Consider the following 15,918-nt stretch of genomic DNA (forward strand, 5'->3'; position numbering starts at 1 on the left):
TCTCATCCTAAAACCATATTGCATGTATTTAAAAATTGCCCTTTTGCAATCTACTACCTAGTGTATTTTTTGACTGTGTGTTAGGCAAGCATGCCTCATTAATTATACTAATCCGTTGCAAACTGGAAAATCCCATGGGGCATCATTGTATTAAAAATTGAGATAAACGGGATGAAAGGAGTGAGCTAGGTATTGTAACGAATCTTGCAAGAATGATACATTGCAATTGTGGATATCTTAGATATATTTTCTGTTGTGAAATGCTTGCCTTCAGATTGGGAACATGTTAGGATTTTAAGGTTATATTGAGGACATGCAGTTTCCCCCCCCTTTCCTAGACTTATTCACTATGATAAAATTCCCTTTTTATTATTAGGCAACTCAACAATGACAAAATGTAGTATTCCTGAAGGAAGGGGAGAAAATGAGAAATATTTGAATGCTTCTGATCTATAACAAAGAAAATGTTCAAGCTTCCTTTACCAAAACCAAGGAAGAAACAGAAAATCCACCTCCTAATGTGTGTCTTGACATGTCCTTCCCAGTTGCATAAATGTCTACTCAACTATGATTCTAGCCCTCTCTATAAATGTGGTCCTGTCCACCAAAAAGTTGCCCTCTCTGTCTTAGTTAATGGTGGAATACAAAAAGATTTCTTTTTTGAAGACCAAAACTGTAGAAAGAAAAATATTTGTTTGAAGATACTCAGACCTCAAAGTTAAATTGTTGTCTGAATAAACACTGAAATTTCTTGCTTTCAAAGAGATAATCTGTGTTTCTGTTCCTCATTTCTTTCCTATAACTTGAACCTTGCCTCTGTGGAGTCCTTGGTGCTCTCTGAGCTTAGTTGTTTGCTTGTAGCTATTTCATTACCTGACTAGGCAACATTATCAGTCTTAGTGAATGTGGGGTTTGCTCAGTGGTGGGATTCAAATAATTTAACAACTGGTTCTCTGCTCTAATGACCAGCTGAGCAGGCATGGCTTGATGGTCATGTGAACATGTGGGTGTGGCCAACTCAATGTCACTCAGGTCGATGGGCGCTTCACCTTAGCTGTTACAGTGTAATAAGTGTTAATCAGAGAGGCAGTTTCTGTAAGCAATAAAGATTAGGCTAGAAACAAAGCTAGAATGTTTCTTTCCTGCCTTCCTTACAGGATTAGCCCTGTAAAGTGGGGAAAAAACAAAATAAGATTTCTTCCAACAACCGGTTCTCTGAATTGCTTAGAAAGTTAACAACTGGTTCTCCCGAATAGGTGCGAACTGGCTGAATCCCACCACTGGTTTGCTCCTTGTGCATATATAGTAACTTGCCCTGCCAGTTGGTGTACTTTGGGTGAACCATGTGGTACTGCATGCTGGACCAAGTACAGCTTCCAGACTGTCTTCAAGGGTAATCCTATGTACAGCATGTGGCAGTATGCCAAGCAGGAAGTGACTAAGGCCTGAGTGACTCATGCATACAATCAATTACATATTCTTTAAAAATTCCCAGAAGACTTTTACAATAAAGATTGTACAACAGATCCCTCACTTAAAGAGATATTAATTTCCTCCTATCACTATAGGGCCAGTGCCATCATGGCTAATTTAATTTAATTAGTCAGGATTGGCAGAGACTGAGCATACATTGTCCACCTTCTTGAGCTGCACAAGTTGAAAAAAAATGGGTATTTGTTAACTTTACACAGCTCTTTCTATCCTGCATGAATATATAATATTTCTAAGCCAAGGAGTTCAGCTGAACAGTAGCTAGAATACAGCAGGGAAGACTGCACAGTCTTCTCTTTGCTTATTGTTTGCAGGCTGCTGAATTACAGTGTGATAAAAAACAAAGCTTTGGAACAGATGTTTAAGGTCCTTCTAACTTCAGTGTAACAAACATAATTGCAGATCTAAATTAGTTCCATGTTATATCTTGTAGTTTTTAGATGCAAGATGGAGGCTCAAAGGAAGTGCCAGGGGAGAACTTGGCCATGGCCAAGTGAAGAAGTGAGAAATAGGAGAGAACAAATTATGATTTGCAGTCCTTGTTTTGTAACTGCCTCCAAAAGAGACTCCATAATGCTTTTCCAGGGCACTGCTCAGGAGAGTCCAAGCAAGGGTTAAATACAGCCAAACTGCCCAGAGCTGAATTGAAACTTTAAGCCACGCCTCTGGTGTTGATTATCCTCAGATTTTTCAACTCAGCTAGCCCAGTGAACTCGCTTTAAGTTTCTCTTCATTTATTTTATTAGCTTGGACTCTCTTGAGCATTTACTGTGAGTATTTTCAGTTTAGGGGGTGATCAGGCTGAGTGAGTGTAATTAGATTTATTTAATTTGTTTCTAACTCGCTCTTCGGTTCTCCGGCGTCCTGCTTAACTCCCAGGTGCCGCGCGGAACACAGGCAGCAGCTGGGGCAAGCGTGCAGGTTGGAGTGCCGACGCCAGCGCTGTTGTGACCCTTGCTGGGGAGGGGGAAAGCCCCGCTGAGGCTACTGCGGTTGGCGTCCATGCCTTGGGTGGCCGGCGTGCAGGTGCGGTGCCTCAGAGCTCCGGATGGTTTGACAGCAACTTTTAAAGTATTTAGATCTTCCAGTCGCCATTTTGGGAGCTATTTGCAGTTTCGGTTTCTGATTTCAACCTCGTGGCAGCTTCCTGCAGCCTTATTCACAGCAGGTGCCGCAAGGAGCCACTCTTTGTCTGGCCTGGCTGGCAATTAGGTGTATCCTTTTCACCTGAGCGGCAAGGATTGGGGCCGCTGGTCACAAGCCTCATCCCTGCAGCACTGGGAGCTGTTAACGCTTGCGCTTTATTCCACCTGCTGGATATTGCTGCTGCGATCCCTTCACGTCTCTTCAGAACGTCTGTTGGTTTGCAGGGCTTTTGCAAGGTGGTGAGTAGAGGTAGTCCCTGATTATCTTGGCCCACAGTTACTAATGGCTGAGCAGGCTCCCGAGGATTCCACCCAGGCAGGGGGTTCCTCCAGGGTTTTCTCCAGGCAGGCTGGTGTGCCTCCACGGAGGCCATCAGGGGCTCCAAACCATACTCCAGGCCCGGGCCTAAGCAGGGATCAGGGCCAGACACGGATGCATTACGCCATCAAAAGGCCCTTGAAAAGCAATTCTCCAAAGCCCAGCACCAAACGCAGTCCTCCCAATCGGTGTCTCCGGAGGAGCCCACCATGGAGGTTCCTCCAGCCCAGCCAAGGCCTGTTTCAGACAGCGAGGATGAGGGCCAGGAGTTTTCCCCCACAGCTTCCATGTCTAGGGCAGTATCTCCAGGGGCCTCGATGGTAGATCAGGCTGATCTTTTTGCTTGCCCTTCGGACCTAGAAGAAGGCCCTGCCCTGGGTCCCTTGGCTCCTCAACTTCCGCCTTCACGGCCCAAACCCAGAGCTCAGCCCCTGGAGGATCTTGGGCCTGATCTTTCAGTGGAAATGCAGGAAGTTATCAACAGGGCCATTTCCCAGGGCATCGAAGCGGACATGTTGCACAAGGGCAAACGCACCCGCAAGACTAAAGCCCCAGCCAGTTCCCGTGGTTGCTTCTCCCCCACGTCCCCTGCATTCCCCCCACTCCTCTTCTGGTTCCGATGTTTTGGACTGGGAGGAGGGGGATGACATTCTGCCTGTTCAGGAGGCTGAATTCTTGGGGGAGGAAGGTGCAGCGGCTCAAAAGCCTTCTTCATCGGGACTATTTAACATTGCAAATTTCAAAACCATTTTTGACAAGGGCAAGCTGGCCCACCCGTATGCGGTCCACTCCACCTGTTCAAGCTCCTGCTGAACTGGATGACTTATCTGGGGATTTGTTTGATGAACCAGTCTCAGTCCAGGAGATCATTCCTATTCCCAAGATGTTTCTTAATTTGGTTCAGAAACAATGGGCCCACCCTGCTACTATGGCTACCCCTTCTAGCAATGATAAGAAGCTGTACACTGTGGATGCCAGCCTAGAGGATTTACTTAAGCTGCCTCCTATCGCGCCTCCGGTAGCGGCCCTCACCTCAACATCGGTGCTTCCGCCTGATTTGTTAGAGGGTCTTAAGGCTGAGGATAAGAAATCTGAGAATGCCTGTCATAAGACGCACCAGGCAGCTGGATGGGCAATTAAGACATGTGCCTCGGCTTTTTTTCTTTCCAGGGCAGCTCTCTTTTGGTTGAGGAAGCTGATAGCGAGGGTTCCAGTTAAGGATACCAAGTTAAGGCAGGAGATTAATAAAATCATGGCTGCCACCGAGTATACTGCTGATGTCACCCTGAGTGCGGCTAAATTCGCTTCTCGGGCCCTGGCTTCGAATGTCACCACCAGGCGTCTCTTATGGCTGAGGCATTGGAACGTGGACATGCGTTCCAAGTGAAAGTTAGTTTCTGCCCCCTTCAAAGGGGTCAAGCTCTTTGGGGAGGTGTTGGATCCAGTCCTAGTGGAAAATAAGGACAAAAAGAAGGTGATGCCATTGGTTTCTAAGAAATCCGATAAGAAGGGCTTTTACTCCTACAGGAGGCAGTCCTTTCAGAACTCAGAACCTTCTTCCAGTTCTGCTCAGTCGCATCGCCCATTCAACCAGCAGGCAGATAGGTCCCAGGACCGTCAGTCCTTTCGGCACAGGGGTCACCAACCGTATTACTCCAGACGCCCCTTTTGGGGGGGATCTGGCTCCCGTCCTTTCAGAAAGTATAAGTGACTGTCAGGAATCAGCTCCCATAGGAGGACGGCTCCAATTGTTTAACGCCCAATGGGAGCAGGTCACGTCGGACCAGTGGGTATTACAAACGATCTGATTGGGTCTCATCCTAGAATTCCTCTCTCTTCCTCCCCGTCATTTCATCAGGTGTCCCGTTCCCTCGTGCCCTGTCAAAAGATCCCTCATGGAACAGGAAATAAGACATCTCAGGGAGATCAGGGCCATAGAGCCGGTACCTCCTGGTCAGGAGGGGACAGGGTTCTATTCCATCCTATTTCTGGTCCCCAAAAACTCCAGAGGGTGGAGGGGGATCCTAGATTTAAAATGGCAAAATAATAATGTCATTGGAGGTTCAAGATGCAGTCCCTCCAGTCAATCCTGGGCTGCATCAGGCCGGGAGACATCTTAACCTCCATAGACCTAAAAGAGGCCTACCTCCACGTCCCCATCCGCAAAGCCCACCGCAGATACCTGAGGTTCACTTACACCGGTCAGCACTACCAGTACCGGGCCATGCGGTTCGGCCTGTCATTGGCCCCCAGGATGTTCACCAAGGTCCTCGCAGCAGTGGCGGCGTTCCTCAGGTTGCGGCCAATAAGGCTGCACTGCTATTTAGATGATGTGCTCATCCAGTCATCATCCCCCCAGCAGGCGGTCAAGGATCTGCAGTACACTATGCAGGTTCTCTGGAGTCACGGCTTTTCCATCAACTTGGAAAAGAGCCATCTTCACCCCACCACCAGGCTTCAGCATCTAGGGGCCGTCATCGACACCGTTGCCTGCCAGGTTTTCGTATCAACAAAGAGGGTGGAGAGCTTCAGGGAGATGGCCATACAGGTACGGCGGTCTCCTCATGCCAATATTGTGCTGCTGTCACAGCTTCTGGGCAAGATGATATTGTGCCTATCCATCATTCCATGGGCACGTCTTCACTCTCATCCCCTCCAGTGGCTCCTGCTGCCCTATCTAAGGGCCAATGAGAGCAGCTCACCGAGGCTCGTTCCGGTATCCGTGAAGATGCATCGCTCGCTCGGATGGTGGTTGTTTCCTGCCCTGAAGAAGGGGTGTCCGTTCAAGGAGCCAACCCGGCTCACCTTCACGACAGATGCCAGTTTGTACGGTTGGGGTCCCACTTCCGCAACCAGATAGCTCAGGGCAGGTGGTCCTTGACCGAGGCATTGCACAGCATCAACTGGTTGGGGATGAGGGTGGTCCGGTTGGCCCTGCTTCGATTTCAGATGGGCATTCAGGGTCATCACATGCGGGTGCTGACGGACAACGTCGCGATGAAGGTGCACATCAACCGACAGGGGGGCACGCGGTCCAGGTCCTTGATATCGGAAGCCAACGACCTAGGTCGATGGGCGGAGCTCCATCTGATGTCCATACAGGCATAGCACATCTCCGGCATGGTGAACACCCAGGCGGACTGGCTGAGCAGGGTGACTGTCGATCACTCGGAGTGGTGCCTGCAGCTGTTCCACAGCATAGTTCAGAGATTCGGTTGCCCGCAGGTGAACCTGTTCACAACAGCAGCCAATTCTCATCTTCCCAGGTTCTCCACCAGGTTCCACGACCCGAGGGCTGAGGGGCTAAACGCTCTTCACTGCCCTTGGCCGAAGGAACTGCTCTACGCCTTTCCCCCATTGTCTCTTCTTCCCAGAGTCATCAGGAAGATCCTGGCAGAGGCAGCGGAGATCCTTCTGGTAGCCCCCTTTTGGCCCAGGAGGACCTGGTTTGCCGATCTGGTGAGTCTGTCCGTCCGAGACCCGTGGCAGATTCCTCCACACAAGATCTCTCTCTGACAGGGGGCCCTTCTTCATCCAGAGCCCCAATGGCTACAACTAGCTGTTTGGCACTTGAGAGGGATCTCTTAAGTATGGACAACCTTTCTTCCAAGGTGATCAGCACCATTCAGGGGTCACGTCGTCCTTCCACGACTCGGATTTACGATGCCACCTGGGGGGCCTTTGTTACCTGGTGTTCTTCCAGAGGTGTTTCAGCTTCTTCAGCTTCGATTACTGTCATTCTGGACTTTCTGCAAGACAGCCTTGATAAGGGTTTGGCGCTTAACACTCTTCGTCGTCAGGTTGCCGCACGCTCCACCATCCTGGCCTCGGCCGTCACCCCACCATTCGCAGTTTTCTCAGGGGGGTGACTAAACTGAGTCCCCCGATGGTTCACAGATACCTGACTTGGGACCTTAATGTGGTTTTGCGGGCTCTGGTCAAACCACCATTTGAGCCCCTCCGTTCGGCCAGCTTGAAACATCTGACCTTTAAGACCGTTTTTCTCATTGCCATCACCTTGGCTACATTTGTGCTTGTTTCACCAAGACAGGGTGATCCTTCGGCTGGACCCTTCTTTCGTGCCTAAAATTAATTCCTAGTTCCACCTGGCCCAGGAAGTCATCTTCCCTGACTTCTGTCCACATCCGAGGCATCCTCGCAAGGAGCACTGGCACAAACTGGATGTTTGCAGGACGCTATGCAGATACATCAAGTGTACGGCCAGTTTTCGACGCTCTGTGTTAATGGTTTTATCCTTCCAGCCGTCATCTCAGGGGAAGAAGGTCTCCTCGTCTACGATTGGTGGTTGGCTTAGGGCCTGCATAGCTCTCTCCCATGTTCTGCAGTCTCTACCGGAACCCAGTGGCATCACAGCACATTCGACCGGAAGTGCTGCCACCACCGCAGCCTGGGTGACGCAGGCTCCCATTGAGGAGATTTGCAGAGTGGCCACATGGACTTCCTTATCTCTGTTTGTGCGGAATTTCAAGTTGGACAAGTTTGCTTCAGCGGAAGGGGCCTTTGGGAGGCATGTTCTGCAGGGTATTCATTCCAGCGGAGAGACCCTGTCTGCTTCTGCTTCCCACCCTAGTGACATTTAGCTTGGGTATCTTGTTGCTTGGACTCTCCTGAGCAGCGCCCTGGAAAAGGGGCATTGACTTCCATGAAGGGTCATTTTCAGGGTGCTGCGAAGGAGAGTCCACCCCACCCTGGGGTCTGGCTCTGCTGTTATTGTGTTTGTTTTCTTGGATGTTCCAGTTGGACTTGTTCCGGTTGTGTTTTTTGTTGATCCAATGTGGCAGTTCTCAGCGTGCAACTGTTCGACGTCTTCATTGTATTTAACCTTTAAATACATTGCTGTATTTAACCCTTGCTTGGACTCTCCTGAGCAGTGCCCTGGAAAAGCATTATGGAGTCTCTTTTGGAGGCAGTTACAAAACAAGGACTGCAAACCATCACCTGATGGTTGGGTGAATTATTATTGGACTATGAAATGGGGTGCCAAGGGGAGGGGATTGAATTATACATGATATCTATTGCTTTCGCGCCACTTTACTCAGACTCAGCTTTGCTTTGCTACTCATTGTTTGTAATTAGTAAAAGTACACTGAATTCTAAGCATGGAGTTGAGTGGTTTCTTTCTTGATTATTAAACGAAGGAGCACTCGACACTATCTCTCTGGCCTTCACAAAAATCAGTAGCAGATGCTGTAGGGTAACGTCCCCCTTGTTTGCAAGAAAAGTAGTTATTTTTGCTGTAAGGCATCTCTTTGCTGCAGTTATAACTTCCAGACATGACTTTTATTGTACAAATACTCTCCCTGAATTCACCACTTTTTTCATAGAGGAGTCTCTAGGCCTTATGGTTTTCTATTGTAACCTGTATTTTCTTTATTGCTGCTTTCTCTTTTTTTCCCTTCCCCAAAAGTCTGGAAAAAAAAGACAGACTGGTTACAGGGTGAATTTGATTAGGAGTTCAACAAACTGTTTGTCCTGATCACCATCTGTGCTTTCTGGGGAAATCATTGTGGTATGTATTGAGAAGATAAATGGATAAAAGAGAAAGAAGCCCATGGAGGATTTCCCTGTCTTTCTTTGTACTGGGGAAAGATGAAAGCAATATCCCGCAGGAGTGCGTTTTGGGAGTCATAGAAGCAATGGTCAATTTGATATAGCAGACATAAAGGACTCAAGCAGTAAATATGTAAAAAAAATTGTCGTCACTATATTTTTAACTTTGGCACATCAAGTTCAGAATTTCCTATCAAAATTTATACAGGTTCTTCAATCCACCATAAAGTTACAATGTTAGAAAGTTCATTCTGGTTCTATCTTTAGTATGTATAAGATACATTGACTGTGTAGCACATTGTGAAGAATAATGGATGTTCTTGATTTGTTTTCTGATTGTATCTGATTGTTTGCATGAGCCAAGAATGCACTGAAGCATGGTATTGTCTGAAGAGTCAGAGGAAAGATTCAAGGCTTCCTGGCTTTAACTGCATTTGCTCTTATCGTAGCTTATGCACTGTATAGACTCACCGTACTAATTTTTATTTCTTTTAATTAGGTGAAAAATTTGATGGTGCATGGGCAGTTGGGGACCTGGTCTCCATGGCAACCATGTGAACACTCAGATGGAGATAGTACAGGTTCCTGCATGTGTAGATCACGGTCGTGTAACAACCCTCAGCCACGGTGTGGTGGACATGACTGTGAAGGAGCCAGGATAGAGATTGCAAATTGCTCAAGGTACTTCCGAATGTTTGGGTCTCGAGTCACCAGATGGATGGAACTGTCCCTTTCACCAGGTTACGAATTTCCACTATATTACACCTTGATCCGACATGCTTCTAGACCTTAAACCTGAGGAAGGCAATCTACAGAAAACTATGCAAAGCCATAAATATTTATTATAGCAAAGCTATGAAGTTGATAGATTATTGATAATTTGAACCTTTTCAGGTGATTGCATTAGAACACTGCCTCTCAACTAAATCTGCCTCATGGAAATTAATCAATACATTAAAAAATAAAAAAAATAGCTATATCTTTTTCCCTGATGTAATATCACATCTTGTTATCAAGTGGCCTTTTTCTCATGTCATGTGGGTATATGCTAGTGCAGTGATGGCGAACCTATTTTGGCTCGCGTGCAATAAGGGGGGGAGCGCAGGGGGGTCATGCACGGGCATGCCGCACCCATAATTCAATGCTTGACACACACACACCCAGTGAACATGCGTGCATGAGAGGCGCTCTCCCCCATTTTTCCATTCTTTTTTTTCCCTCCCCAGGCTCCAGCGGCTTTATAGGATCCTGGGGAGGGCAAAAACAGCCTCCCCCTGCCAGAGGCCCTCTGGAGGCTTCAGGGACCTTCTGGAGAATTCTCTGAAGCCTCTGAAGGGCAAAAAAATGACCCTATGAGCAAACTAGAAGTGACTTCCAGTTTGCTCATAGGGTCCTTTTTGGTCCTCCGGAGGCTTCAGGGAAGCCGCCTGAAGGTCCCTGGAGCCTCTGGAGTGCTTAAACCGACCCTACAAGCAAACAGGAAGTCCGTTCCTGAGCTTTCTGTTTGCCCTTAGGGCTGTTTTTTTGCGCTCTGGAGGCTTCAGGGAAGCTCCTGAAGTCTCCGGAGGGCCTCTGGAGGGGTGGGGGAAGCTCTTTTTGCCATCTCCAGGCTCCTATAAATCCTCTGGAGCCTGGGGAGGGCAAAAAATGGCTTTTAAAAAGGCTGAACTTAGCTGGTCAGTGTGTGCATGTACATTTAAGATGAGATACTTACTCCTGTGAGTCTCTTGGAGTGCAAGGTGATCAAACCGGTCAGTCCTAGAGATCAACCTTGACTGCTCTTTAGAAGGCCAGATCCTAAAGATGAAACTAAAGTACTTTGGCCACCTAATTAGAAGGATGGACTCAATGGAGAAGAGCCTAATGCTGGGAAAGATTGAGGGCAAAAGAAGAAAGGGACGACGGAGAATGAGGTGGCTGGATGGAGTCACTGAAGCAGTAGGTGTAAGTTTAAATGGACTCCAGAGGATGGTAGAGGACAGTAAGGCCTGGGGGAATGTTGTCCATGGGGTCACAATGGGTCGGACATTACTTCTCAACTAACAACAACAACCTCTGGAATAAATTCAATACTTGATTGTGTTCTTCATCATCACCATCAGAATTTCCAATCTCACCTACTTAAAGGCAGCGTTTGAAGAATTTGAAGGAAATAAAAATGGTTTTAAAGGCTGTTCCAAATCACTGGAATAATCATAGGGCAGAGCGATATACACATTACTCCTGGCTTATTTACACTGGATAGTTTGGCCATTTACTTCCAAATGGTTTCATGCAAATAAATGAGCTGCCATGTAAAAAAGGCCATTAAATTTAGCACACTAACAAAACTCTGCTATTTTTCAATCTGTGCTATGCAAGACGCTAGCATTGGAACTCACACACCAAACTCTGGCTTCCTCATTGTGCTTGGCTGCAGAATTATTTTCTATACTATTTGGAACTGTCATCATCCAAGATAGGGACATTTTCCCTAAGAAAAATAATGGCAGGGGGAAAAGGTTAATGGACTCCATTAGGGCTGTAGTCCCATCCCAAATTAAGCAATTATTATCCCAATACAAAAAGGCATTTTGATCTTGGCAAGGTATACAAGATATTTTGTTAAGAGACATTGTGGTTATGTTGAGTTTAGCCCACAATTGCATTTGATTAATTTATAATTGATTCATTCATAACTACAAGGACTTAGTGGCTCAGTGGATAAGTTGCTGAGTCTTAGACTGTTAAAATTCAACACCTGAATGCCATGAAACAGAGTGAGCTTACGTCACTTATCTGAGCTCCTGCCAACCTATCAATTTGAAAGCATGCAAATGCAAGTTGATAAATTGGTACCACATATAAGTATGTGGGAAAGTACTAGCATTCTATATTTCACCATACTGTGCTGTGCTGGCTACAAGGCCCTGGAAATGTCTCCGGGCAACACTGGCTTTTTGGCTATAGAAACTTAAAAAACTGAGATAAACATTACCACCTAAAGTTGGTCACAACCTTCCAGTTGAATCACCCTCCATCTTCCCAGTTCATTACTCCTCCTGTGTCACCTATGTCTCAGTATGACTATCTTTTTCAGTAGGCTTTTTTCATTAAATCCAAACCCTTCAAGATTTGAACTAGTTCCAATGTCTTTGATAAAGAATATGGTATTAGCTCCATTAACTGTATCAATTCTAGCACTACCTCAGTATGAAAACAAAGGTAATGTGCTTGTTTTTCTAAAAAAACAAACCAGAAACATGAAAGACATGAAATTTGAAACTTGGAATATTAACTTTTCAAAATCTGGGACTATATCTTTGAGCGAGTAAAAGATATGAATATTATACCGAAGAATGGTGTGAGGTTATTAATGAAACAGAAAGTGGTCATTTTTTTAGTATCATTGGTAAGGTGTTTTAGTACTGAAGTAGCAGTTCAAACACATTCCTTCTGTTGGCCTAGGTCAGTGATGGTGAACCTTTTTCTCCTCGGGTGCCAAAAGTATGTGCGCACCCGTGTACCACCCCCCATAATTTAATGCCCCCCACTGCCCCCCTGCACATGTGCGCATGACACACACACACACAGAGACACCTTTCAGGGAAGCCTCTGGAGAGCAAAAAATGGCCAAAAATCAAGGCTGAAAAGCACCCGCTGGAGCTGACAGGGCAACGCCTTGTGTGCCCTCGCAAATGGCTTTGCATACCACCTGTGGTACGCGTGCCATAGGTTCACCATCACGGGCCTAGGTCACAAATTCAGATTTAATTGTGTGAAGTTATCTGAAACTGTACAATGGCTAGTGGGTGCACCCAAGCTATTCTAGTATTATGTGTTCCTGACATGTATATGTTATCAGCTGATCAGATGATACCTTTTAGAGATGAAGACATGCATATCAATGCATAAATAAACACATAAATTGATGCATCCACAAGTGTGCATTTACATCTCTCTTCTAATGCCTGTGCAGTCTTTGGATAGTTGGTGAAAAATATGTTTAGTATCATTATAGCAAGAAAAATACACTTCATATGCTGCTTTGGGTGCCTTGGCAGTCTAAACTGTCATACTTAAGGAGTTTAATTCATCTTTGTTTAAGGTGCTATACATACCTGTGACAAAGGTAGCTAGTGGAGACATGGAAAATTCCTTTGCTGTGTGGACAGTTCTTGTGGAGAATGTTTGTGAATATTTCAACCTAGATTAGTTCCTCTGCAGAATCTGTTCAGCCAGTTTTTTCTTGACTGACATAAGAGCAGATTTGATTTGAATCTCACTGGGAAGGAATGGCTTTCCATCTCTTTGCTAGAGAATATTAGCATTTGGAATAAAATTACTAACAGGCAATAGAATTTTATTAGGTACTTAGACTCATAATACACAAAGGTGTGTTTTGTGCTTATAAAAATGGTGTGATGGATAATTATTCTGATTTTCTGAAAAAGAACTTGGTGCTGAAAAGATTTCTCAAAATCTCCCACTGAGTTTGTGACTCACCTGAGATATGAATATCTATCTCTCACTCCAGGATGACACATGATTAAAAACATAGAAGTTTGATTAGATCTTCTAGATCCTTTTTTTAAAAGCAGTTTATACAGCTGTTACAACTCCACCATGTGGAACATCATTTTCTCTGCAAGAGACATAAGAAACTTGGAATAATAATTTAATTATTTCCAGCATGGTTGATCAGTTAAATGTAGAATATCATAAGATTAATCTGTAGGAAATAGATGAAAAATGTATTTAATGTTAACATTTAGTAACTATTGGGAAATACAGCCATATGATCATCTTACATTCTTCACAGGTCTACAATTTTCCATTTCATCTGGCTTCATACGCCATGTGATCCTTTTACTAGAATATTTAAAGGAGAGGTTTTACTAACAAATCTAAGATTTATATTGAAAATGTCACTGTGATAATAAAAACCTTATTGAGAAGTGAATGTAAATCAAGCCATTGCCTTTTAAGACAGAATCTTCCAAAAAAGAAGTCTGAACATATAAAACTTTATATTCTGACTGCTATTCCAAACATATGCCTGACAAATGGTTGAATTATTTACATATGATTATATTGATATGGGGACACAGAACCAGCTAATCGTTTTAAATTTTGTGTATGATTTTAATTTGTATATTAGTGGTTTTGTTGTTTGTGTTTTTCCTGTAACATTCTGAATGTAGTAAGCATTTATCCATTTTTTGTTCAGTTCTATCAAAACATTTTTGATGTTCATTTTTTTTTCCTATTTGCTTAAAAAAAAACCAGGAGTCAGTTACAAGGGGAAAAATAATTTTCAAAAATTTCTTGCCCTTTGATGAAAGACAAATAAAATACCACTGATCTAAAGTTATGCTGATTCCCAAGAGAAAATGAGAGAATGAATTAGAAAAGTGTAGACAAGGGTTAAGTTTTAATTCTAATATTCCTGCTACAACAGATGAACTAGTTTTCAGGCTCTTTAGTTGCATCTGTTTCCCATATAAACATTCAGGAATCCAAGAAAGAACATAGTAATTCGTAATTCATAATTTAATAAACTTATATGCCGCCAATCCCGTAGGACTCTGGGCAGCTTACAAATACAGAGATAAAACAAAAATAAAAAATAGGGGAAAACGAGAACAATTTAAAAGGAACACACCATACACTCGACTTAGCTGGGGGCTGGACCTCATTCATGAGTCAGCAGCCCCAGGCCTGCCAGAACAACCAGGTTTTGGTGGCTTTTTGGAAGGCCACGAGAGTGGGAAAGGTCTGGATCTCTGCGGGAAGATCGTTCCACAGGTGAAAAAGACTTGAGAACAAACTTTTTAAAAAATTGGCCTCATTTTCCAAGGTAGAGAAAACAGGGATGTTGGGATAATCGAAGAACCGTGTCAGGTTCTATTTTGTGATATTTTCTTGGATAGGATACAAGTTTGTTCCTGAAATGTATTTCCTATTGGGATTAAGAAAATGACGTATCTGTTTGGAGAATAGGAAGTACAACCTGAATCTTTTTCAAAGAAGTTGTTGCAAATATTAAAGTGATTCTTCACTTTGTTGGCTGGGCCTTAATATTAACACATGTTATGAGGAACCTATTGCCTTTTTAAAAACCTTACTGAAAAATCGCACTTGCAAAGGGTATTTAGAAGATTCAAGTATACATATATTCTGTTTCTATGTTAGTTCACCATTCATAAAAGTACATGGAATGTAAAAATTACCTAAAGTGAAACATTAATAGAAATGTCAATAAGATAAATAAAAGTAATGGTAGCAAAAAAAAAAAAAAAAAAAGACCATAAAACCTATAATTTATGTTTAACCAGGGTGGTTTGCTTTTTAACCAATGCAAGTCCTTAGAGATATTATCTGAATCTTTTTAAAATATCCATTAAAAATATGTGTAAACAAATGTCCACTGTTCATCTGAAGGAGAATATTGTTAAGATTCTGAAATAACAATGTTCTGATTTTTAAGTAGCAAGTTTTATAGTTTTTATCTTTATCTTTTAAAAAGTTCATAACCAACTCTAGTTGTTCAAATGGATATAAATATTGCAGAGTCACTACTTTGTTACCTAAAATAAGCAATTGGTAAGAAATCAAACTTTCAAAGCCAGGCTAACTTTCAACCTTGTTCTCCCTCTTCTTTTTCTGCAATAACATAAAATGCTGTCACAAAGTTCACAAACATGAAAAATTACAGCAAGAGTGTAAATTTATGAGGAATGTATGAGGACTTCGGTTTATAAAATCTAAATTTATTTGTGTTGTAGTATAACCTGCTCACAATGGAATTACTACCTTTGAACTATCCTTATTATTATAAATTTTGTAGTTGGGAGTATTTAATTCTATTAATACGTTTTTAATAAATCTAATCAGCTCTGCACGCTTGCTGGTACCTCATAGCCAGTGGGGTTGAACTTATCATAAGATGAACAAAAACATTAACCCGGATGCCATGTTTTATCTCTCCTCCTTTCTCCTCCTTCTGTCAGGAATGGAGCTTGGACCCCATGGTCGTCCTGGGCCCCCTGCAGCACTTCCTGTGGGATTGGCTTTCAGGTCCGTCAGAGGTCATGCAGCAACCCTGCTCCGCGATACGGAGGCAGGGTCTGTGTCGGACAAAGCAGAGAGGAGCGGTGAGAGATGATCCCCATCCCTAAACTTCTGTCAAAGTTTAAACCACAGCTCTGTGTTTTCTTTGGAAAGGGGTGGACACCATGCGACACAATACCTCTTCACATTTGTTCTTTCCAGTCTAAACCTGCCCATTTATGGTGACAATATTCAGAAGCCTCCAACCCATGGCCCCTACCAAGGAAGCTGGGGAACTATCCCGGCACTCTTATTTAGCACCTATTTTTTTATTTTTACATCTTAAATACTAATAGAAAT

At 43.9% G+C, this 15,918-nt stretch overlaps 1 protein-coding gene across 7 annotated transcripts in view; it reads left to right on the top strand.

The window, feature by feature from the left end:
• Positions 1–15,918, top strand: part of SEMA5B (semaphorin 5B) — a 596,333-nt gene that overhangs the window by 539,175 nt on the left and 41,240 nt on the right. For 6 of the 7 annotated variants that reach the window (XM_087711803.1, XM_087711804.1, XM_087711802.1 and 3 more), the window contains 2 exons: positions 9,026–9,207; positions 15,519–15,662. In XM_087711803.1, coding sequence (XP_087567929.1) covers positions 9,026–9,207; positions 15,519–15,662 — 326 coding nt within the window. The remainder of the gene's footprint in view (positions 1–9,025; positions 9,208–15,518; positions 15,663–15,918) is intronic. The other variant, XM_087711824.1, reaches the window with a different exon arrangement.

Source organism: Thamnophis sirtalis, unplaced genomic scaffold (genome assembly GCF_051295495.1).
Source record: "Thamnophis sirtalis isolate CommonGarterSnake01/CBP01778 unplaced genomic scaffold, rThaSir2_p1.2 scaffold_1, whole genome shotgun sequence".
Classification (NCBI taxonomy): Eukaryota; Metazoa; Chordata; class Lepidosauria; order Squamata; family Natricidae; genus Thamnophis; species Thamnophis sirtalis.